Here is an 8,547-nt window from a genome sequence, read left to right as displayed (position 1 = left end):
TAGCACTTAAATTACTCAGACTACTAAAATACTTAATTGCATGTCACGTTTTAGTTTAAATATTAACATCAGGTCAAGTACAAAGTGCTGGAAAGTTGGCTTCAGTAAGATGGCGACGTTATTGATCTGTTTGTTTGAAGTCAAAATGAAAGTAGAGTTTCATGTCTGTGGTTTGTTCGAACTGCGCATGAATATATAGCGTCATCTTTAAGGGCGGAGGTACGCACTTGTACCCAATAAAAATACGGCAGGCACTAAATTCAAGGGGTTTCGTTACCACGTCGTAAAATGGGCGTGTTTCCGGAGGTCTTGGAAAAACAAACAAAAAAAAAACCCCAGCATGCTACGAAGGACAAAACAGTCATACATGTTGATTTATTTTAGAAAACAAATAAGCAACCAAAAACTACGGTTAGGGTTAGGGTTAGATTATCAAATAGGCCACGCCTACCTGATGACGTAATATCTGTTACGCTGTACTGAAATCCCTGGAAATAAGTGTCTGCCTACACAATACAAACATGCATACTAGCATACTACTATGATAAAGTTGCACGATACGAATGCACTTTACTGTCGGCTACTATTTAGTACAGTAGGATACACCTTTGACCGTTTCTTTTCTGGACACAGTCTACGGAGGTCTATGGAGGTAAGCAGAATATTGACATCTGTTGAAATCTTACAAATATAAAGTATAAATATTTTTTATATAAGAGTTTTTATGCAGACTACAGAGTTAAGACAAGCTGTAGCTGTTCATGTCCATTACTTATGCATGCATTTTGAGCAAAGCAGATGTTTAATAATTAACGATGTTACTGTAAAAGTATCTGAAATCTGTGGGTCTGACAGGTACAGAGAAAGTTGCTGAACTCTGTGGAGCGGTGTGTGGATGAGGCCCTGGAGGGCACAGTGAGCAGCAATGGGGGGTTGATGCTCCTGAGGGGGCACAGGGTGGCAATACGCTCTGACCTCCACAACCTGAAGGGCAAAGTGGCACTGATCTCTGGAGGTGGCTCAGGACATGAGCCTGCACATGCAGGTAAGTTTTGAGTTCCCAATGTGCTGCTCCATCTAAGTTGAGACAATGGTTTCTGATGATAACATTTTATTCGGCGTTTAAAGCTGGCTACAGTCGTTTCATGGTGGGTTTATTATTTCCATAGATTTAGAGATGGCACAAACATCATAGATGTTATAGTAACAGTGCATACATAGTATGGGAAATGCTTCACATATCTAAGCCTAATTATAAAATTATTAAAGCCATTATGGTTCCACTGATGTCAACAATGAAATTTTTCATTCAGGCTACATTGGAAGAGGGATGCTGTCAGCTGCTGTAGCAGGAGCAGTGTTTTCCTCCCCTCCTCCTGGCAGTATTCTTGCTGCCATCATGACCCTTTGGCAGAGTGGTACTTCAGGTGTCCTGCTGCTGGTTAAGAACTACACAGGTGACCGTCTGAACTTTGGCCTAGCTGCAGAAAAAGCACGGGCACAAGGAGTCCCTGTGGACATGGTAGTTGTGGCCGATGACTGTGCTTTTACTCAGCCCAGCAAAGCAGGCAGAAGAGGACTTTGTGGAACGGTGTTTATTCATAAGGTACGAAACTCATTTTACAGATCTGGAGATTATAGGGAGGATGTGGTACACCAGCACCAGTTTAAACCATCTGATGATCTTTGTTTAGTTTAGAGACTGTTGGTAATGACCTTTCATACGGCCCTTCATATCTGCCAGTAAAGAAGTTTTAAATATCATTTTGCATGACTCTTTTTGGTGTTAATTATTCACTTTTTGTGTGTGTTAAATCTGTAGCTGGCTGGTGCTCTGGCTGAGGAAAGCTGTTCACTAGATGTGATTGTTGCTAAAGTGTCAACTGCAGTAAAAAATATTGGTGAGAGTAATTACCAAGCACATATGATTCATTTCTACCTGGAAACTAAGCATAATCAGAGAAGTGCTCTTTCATTGTTTTAGGGACCCTGGGTGTCAGTCTGTCTCCATGCAGTGTGCCAGGATGCCTACCCACCTTTCAGGTTCTGCCTGGAGATATGGAGCTAGGACTAGGTACAGAGGAGATTGAGAGGAGTCTATATTTATGTCCTTATTGTGTTGAATGATTAAGAAATTACTTTAGTGGGTTATTAAATTATGGAGCAGAGCATGCCTATGTCTCTGCAGGAATCCATGGTGAGCCGGGCATTAAAAAGTTCAAGGTCAGTCAACTATTTGTGCTTTTCTTTTTTTTTTCAGACTTTGTTGATTAGTGTCTTAACTGGTTTTATTTATACTACAGCTTACTTGATTTAGTTCAATTTAATCAAATTGAAATGCTTTTATTTTAACGTATATTTAATTTTTTTCACCCCTGTAATTGTAGTAAGTGTCATAACAGTATACAAACATACTGTACATCACAAACAAGGAAGTGGTAATAATCCACATTGGCCATTAACTAAAGTAACACATACAAATTATACTCTCTGAGCACTTTATTAGGAACATCTGTACACCTGCTTATGCATCAGTTATCTAATTAGTTAATTGTGTGACATCAGTACAAGTCATAAAATCTTTCAGATTCGGACCAGCAGCCTCAGGTCATGTTAACATCAGCCATCAGTATAAAGGCAAAAAAGTGATCTCAGTAAGAACAAAGTCTAGTGAGCAGCGGTTCTAGAGATGGAAACGTTTTCTTGATGAGAGAGGTCAATGGAGAATGGCCAGAATGGTTTGGGCTTACAGAAAGGCTAACTCAGTAACTCAGATAACCAGTCCTTATAATTATGGTGAGCAGAAAAAAAACATCTCAAAATGCACAGCACATTGAACCTTGACACATGGGTTTCAACAGTAGAATACCAACATTGGGTTCCACTCCCATCAGTCAACAGAAAGTTGGCACAGACATGATAATGAACCATGTCACAAGTAAAATCTTCTTATACTGTTTTTTTAAACATGACAATAAGTTCAGTGTTCTTCAGAGACCTTTCCAGTCATATGTATCCAGACAACACCCCTGGGGTGTGGTAAAACAGGAGATTCACAGATTGACAGAGCTCCTGAAAAAAATGCAAGCATTGTACAGTAGGATATAATAATGTCAACATCTTGTTTGTGACATCTTGAAGAACTTGAGTTCGAAGTATTAGTATTATTCCTAATCAATACTAGTATGATGTTCTGTATAATATCATTGTTCTGTTTATAATAAACATATCATATTAGATAAATGAGGTCCTTATAAAATAGAGTCTGATGAAATTCAGTTGGCTTTACAATATTTGGATGGATTTCTTTGTTTAGCTTGCCTCTGCTGATGAGGTTGTCAGGATTATGATTGATCACATGACTGACCCTTCCAGCCAATCACATCTGCCTCTAAAATCAGGTAGGCTGTGACAGGGTTTTGGGTGAAATAGCACTTTCTTTCATGTTTCATGTGTGATGATGTCTGTTTTTCTCTTATAGCTGACACTGTGGTCCTCTGTGTGAACAATCTTGGTGCTCTGTCTTGTTTGGAGATGGCTGTTGTCACGAGAGCTGCTATCAACTGTTTAAGTGAGACTATATTTATGTTTACATTTTCAACACACCACTTTCTCTAAAATGACTTAGGTTTAAAAGAAGGTTTGAAAGAAGAAATTGGGTTTGAAAGAAGATGAGGTCCAAACAGTTCAAGGGCCTAATGGTCTCTCGCTGTTCTGAGAATGCTGAGAACAATTATGAAGAGTTTGAAGGTTTCCATACCTTCATGTTTTATTTTGGCACTAACATATCAGTAACTATCAAGTTGCAAGAGCTGTTTCGGTGGAAAACAAACTATATATACATTATTTCATATACCTTCCATTAATATGCACTATTTGATGTATCTCTGGCTATTTGTAGTGGGCCGAGGAGTGCAGGTTGCCAGGGTGATGTCTGGCTCATTCATGACCTCGCTGGAGATGGCGGGCATGTCTCTCTCTCTCATGAGAGTGGATGAGGAGATACTCCGACTGTTTGGTGAATTTATTTTATCTAAATTCGTATTTAATATAGGAGACCATTCTGACCAAAGTATTAGCATCTTTGAGGAAGGCATTGCTTTGCTCCACTTGACACAAAGATACCATGTCAGTACACCGTGTGTCATCTTGGTGTGATTAGAGTTAGGGTTTGTTTCAGTTTCCTGTATTTCACTGATAGACCACACGTATTTGAGTACAAGCACTTGTTGTGCGTATATATAAATAAAAACCTTTTTTTACATTCTTAATCAAAGACTTCAGTTTTCAGATGACCAGCATTCATTAAATGTTAGTTCCTATTTCTATATAAGGACATTTCAGTGGAATTTCTCAACATTTTTGAGAATTCTTTTTTTTTAATTCGCTTGAACATTTTCATAATGAATTAAATCATCAGGGCTAGCTTCTTGGTATTATTAGGTTTTAAATACAAATACCATCTATTAATTGGAAAAGACTGGTTCTCTCAACAACGACATCTATATATACTGTAATAATTCAGTCCTGGAGCATAACACACCTCTGTTACAAAGTTTGACTCTAAAATCTATTTAGTTAGATAGTATAGAGATTTATTTAATTTTATTTAAATGCTTATGGCCTTTAACCTCTGCAGATGCTAAAACCTCAGCGCCTTCCTGGCCCAACCTCAGCAGTGAGTGTTTAAGTGGGAGGAACCTGTATGTGGAACCCACAGCGAGACCAACTGCTGGCGAAACAAAATCTGAACAAGGTTAATAAAGGCTTGAATAATGAAATGTGGGCGATCCCCAAACCTCATCTTTTTTCTATTCAGACTTTTTCTTTTATTTGTCTCTTGCTTGATGCTGTGTGTATTATATTTGGAGACACTTGATTTTTTATTTAATAATTTATTTTTATTATAAGTGTTAATTAAATTTTCCATTTGCCATCAGGTCCATTTTCTTTTGTGGCATGTCTAGTTTTGAAATCCATTTGCAAAGCTCTCTTACAACGGAAGGAAGAGCTCAATGCCCTGGATCGTGCTGCAGGAGATGGAGACTGTGGGAGCACACATGCTCTTGCTGCTACTGGTAGGCAGTGCCAGTATACCAAATAATTTGTTGGGTATTTATTCATTGAGATTTTTTTCTACTGATGCATTACCTACTGCAGCTGTCGAAGAATGGATGCAGACCACCACAATCCCAGGAACACCTTATCTACTCCTGACTGCCCTTGCTGGATTGGTGGAGGAGAGAATGGGTGGATCTTCAGGAGCAGTATGGAAAAAATGTCTAACAAATCTCTTACAAACAAAACTGTACTGCATGCAGCATTACCAGCTTTTACTGTCTTCTATCAGCTCTACAGTCTGTTCCTGACAGCAGCTGCACCCTGCCTAAAGGAAAGCTGTGATAGTAAAGACTGGGCTAAAGCTATTCAGGCTGGGACCGAAGCAATGAAAAGGTAGCTATTGAGAACATTCATCTATCTTCAAATATCTTAACGTTCTTTCTATATTAATATTTTCTAACTCGCACTGGGGGCACGGTGGCTTAGTGGTTAGCATGATCGCCTCACACCTCCAGGGTTGGGGGTTCGATTCCCGAATCCCCCTCGTGTGTGTGGAGGTTGGCACTCCGTCCAAGGTGTATCCTGCCTTGATGCCCAATGACGCCTGAGATAGGCACATGCTCCCCGTGACCCGAGGTAGTTCGGATAAGTGGTAGAAAATGAGTGAGAGTAACTCACACTGCAAAATAATTTGACTAGTATGTTTTGGATATTGACAGTCAAGGGTAAAAATCTAATCTAGTAAATCTAGTGACATCAAGTGAGAGAGTTTATCTTGTTGATGTTAGATGTAGTCTCTATTTTAATTATTAGAATCTATTTTCTGATAGGTATGGAGGTGCTGCACCTGGTGACAGAACAATGGTAAAACTACAATTGTAATAATTTTGCCCATATTTGATCTCTAACTGGGGAAATCAGATATGCAGTTTGCATTTAAATATTGACATGAGCGCTTCTTACTTTCCCTTTGAGCTGGATGCACTGTGCCCTGCAGCAGATGAGCTGATGAAGTTTTCCACAGCTTCTCCAGGTGGACATATTGCTGTGCTACAGGCAGCCGTGGAGGTACGGTTCACTGGCACTCGAACAATCCTTCCTCTGTTTCCTTAAAACAATTGTCCATGTTTTCATTTGTGTTTCAGTTACATGATTCTTACAAGATTGGTTCTTGTTTATTCGCTTTTCAGTCCAGAGCTCAACATATTATACAAAATATTTGTTTGCTCTTAAACAGAAAGCAGAGTTGGGTGCAGAGTCGACCCGTGACCTCACTGCCAAAGCAGGCCGAGCAAGTTACATTGCATCCGAGCGCCTGACTCAGCCTGACCCCGGTGCTGTGGCTGTAGCTGCCATTTTCCGAGCTATGTTTGATGCTCTGAAAAGGAAGAACCAATGATCTACTCTGGTGTCATGACGTAAAACATGGATCAGAGAGAACACTCTGTATTGTTGGGGGAAAGCCAACTAATATACACAAGTACACTAAATCAACTACAACAAGGACCATTCCACAAATAATACAGTGACTAATTGCACTGAAACTAACAGTATTCGAATGGTACATTACTCTACTTAATTCGTCTTTAAGTAAGATTAAGTAATCTATTCATGACCAAAACAGGATGAAGCAATGGTAGCGCAGAACGGATATTTACAGGAAAGGGGTTTTTTGTTTTCCCTTATTACTGATAGAGATAAATGCAGTGTAACATAAATACATTTTGAGTTTGTATCCTTATTGAGAAAGTATTATGAAATTATGTTTCATTGCATAAGTCATGCTGAATTAGTCTCCCATTCAAGAAAGTCCCTGTCAGAAACCACATAGAAGGAGTACTGTGACACAGACAAGTGATTTCGATTCTCTGTATCATTTAACATTGGCAGCATTATAAATGAAAAATATATCAGTTCAAGCGTAATAAATTAAAATCTATTCAAATGTCTATTGTTTATTATTTTACATGAATAGGTCATATTCTCTTAAAATATTTTATTATTATTAGAGGTCTTTCAGAATGTGGATTCTGTTCAAATTTGGTAGCGTAAACAGATTTCAAAAATGAAATCATTTTCAGGTCATAGCTGTTAACACAGACATGGCAAAGGAAAAGGAGGGCTATTGACATGCTTTCGCACCTGTGTACAGTTTTTTAGTTTGAGTTTAAAAATAGAGTCAGGAAGTGAAGCAACCAGCTCAGAGACAGAATACAGAGTTTTATTTTTTATTTTTATATATGTTTAAACGTATGCCTTTTTCAGGTTTGTGCGCTTTCCTATTCTGTCATTTTGTTACTTCCTGCTTCTTTTTCACACATACACACACACGCACACACATACACAGACATACTGTAGAGGCTACACATCAGAAGTAGCACATGCTGAGTAACATATCGACCTGAAAACAAGCAGCATAAAGGTACAATTTTAAACAGAATTTTAATCTAACGTGACAACATTGTTTTTAATGCCTGAAGGATTTGTCTGTAATCTGTAAATGTCTGGATTTCTATCATCCTTTGCAAAGGTTTTTGGTGAAACCTATGTTATTGATGGCTTGTGCTTCGTTTAATATGACTGAGTGAACGTTTATGTAATTTAAAAGGATATGATGGCTCTCAGGGCAGTAAATCCAAATAACAATTAATTGTATATTTACACAGATTTTTATCAGACGAATATTTGCTTGATGCATTTATGTGATTTATGTACTTATCAATCTAAATTTTTGTTTGGCCAAAAACACATCACAGTTGTGGATTTGTGTAAAAAAACAAAATAAAGTCAGTTTGATGGTGGTTTACATCAAGTTATATGTTTCCTAATTATGTTTTAAAAAAGCTTAAAAACAAAAAAATGTATATGACTGAAACTGATGAAAAGTTTTTTAATCTAGCCAAGGAGGAAATTGTTCATATTAATATTACTAGAGAAGTATAGTCACTTACACATTAACAGATTATTAACAGATTTTTAAGATTTCTGTAGTGCTGCAAAGCAAAGCAGGAAATGAGATCAGCTTAAAGATTGAAGGCAGCTAATCTACTGCTCTCTATATGCACCATCATTGCCTTTCTTTTTCGAAATCTGAAACACAGCTCACAGGTTAAATGTGCAATAAGACATGAAACATAGAAAAATAAATAGAAAAGAGATGCATACATGGTTTAGTCTAGACATTGGTACAATACACAAACGGTACTGGAACATTATTGATTTCTCTGTTCCTGATTTTTTCCCTTTAGATGGAGTTTGCCTGCAGTCATGTCGTCTGTAACTGGAGGCCTGAGAGTCTAGCAGAAGGTAAGACCTTGGAATTTTATTCGACACAAAATTCATTTTAACACTCCACTGAATTGATATAAAAGACTGATATCAAAAAGTCACAAAAATAATAAGTAAATACTATACAATTGAATCAGTTGTAGTCATAATTCAAACGAACATTCTCTTTGCAAAAGGAAATAATTAATATATTGAAAA

The 8,547-nt window shown here is 37.8% G+C and overlaps 2 protein-coding genes across 5 annotated transcripts in view; both read left to right on the top strand.

Moving 5' to 3' along the window:
• Positions 1-495: 495 nt before the first annotated feature.
• On the top strand, positions 496-7,006 carry tkfc (triokinase/FMN cyclase). Of its 3 annotated transcripts, XM_060874595.1 has the most exons (16): positions 496-652; positions 856-1,045; positions 1,314-1,606; positions 1,823-1,901; positions 1,985-2,074; positions 2,189-2,223; positions 3,317-3,401; positions 3,482-3,571; positions 3,902-4,018; positions 4,640-4,756; positions 4,941-5,078; positions 5,161-5,267; positions 5,351-5,454; positions 5,892-5,925; positions 6,037-6,129; positions 6,299-7,006. In XM_060874595.1, exons 1-16 carry the CDS (start codon positions 542-544, stop codon positions 6,458-6,460), a joined length of 1,845 nt encoding a protein of 614 aa, XP_060730578.1. In that variant the 5' UTR covers positions 496-541; the 3' UTR covers positions 6,461-7,006. The 3 variants fall into 3 exon arrangements, 2 of the variants coding, with proteins under 2 accessions (XP_060730578.1, XP_060730580.1); XR_009648755.1 differs by lacking the exon at positions 5,892-5,925 and having other exon boundaries at positions 6,299-6,438; XM_060874597.1 differs by lacking the exons at positions 5,892-5,925; positions 6,037-6,129; positions 6,299-7,006 and adding an exon at positions 5,577-5,799.
• A 5-nt stretch (positions 7,007-7,011) lies between these two features.
• The window catches only part of si:dkey-9k7.3 (circularly permutated Ras protein 1), a 17,598-nt gene continuing 16,062 nt past the window's right edge, over positions 7,012-8,547 (top strand). Inside the window, exons 1-2 of one of the 2 annotated variants that reach the window (XM_060874594.1) lie at positions 7,012-7,483; positions 8,310-8,367. In XM_060874594.1, the coding sequence (XP_060730577.1) occupies positions 8,310-8,367 (58 nt within the window). In that variant the 5' untranslated portion in view covers positions 7,012-7,483. The remainder of the gene's footprint in view (positions 7,484-8,309; positions 8,368-8,547) is intronic. The other variant, XM_060874593.1, reaches the window with a different exon arrangement.

This window comes from Tachysurus vachellii, chromosome 7 (genome assembly GCF_030014155.1).
Source record: "Tachysurus vachellii isolate PV-2020 chromosome 7, HZAU_Pvac_v1, whole genome shotgun sequence".
Classification (NCBI taxonomy): Eukaryota; Metazoa; Chordata; class Actinopteri; order Siluriformes; family Bagridae; genus Tachysurus; species Tachysurus vachellii.
The sequence above is the reverse complement of the archived record's forward strand: the minus strand, read 5'-3'. Positions and strand labels throughout refer to the sequence as shown.

What these genes read in the sequence shown, in the direction of transcription:
- tkfc (XM_060874595.1), top strand. Translation starts at nt 542, where the DNA reads ATGATAAAGTTGCACGATACGAATGCACTTTACTGTCGGCTACTATTT. An exon ending in GTCTACGGAGGTCTATGGAG is followed by an intron (nt 653 to 855) that starts GTAAGCAGAATA and finishes TGGGTCTGACAG; the next exon opens with GTACAGAGAAAGTTGCTGAA. An exon ending in CGGGCATTAAAAAGTTCAAG is followed by an intron (nt 2,224 to 3,316) that starts GTCAGTCAACTA and finishes TTCTTTGTTTAG; the next exon opens with CTTGCCTCTGCTGATGAGGT.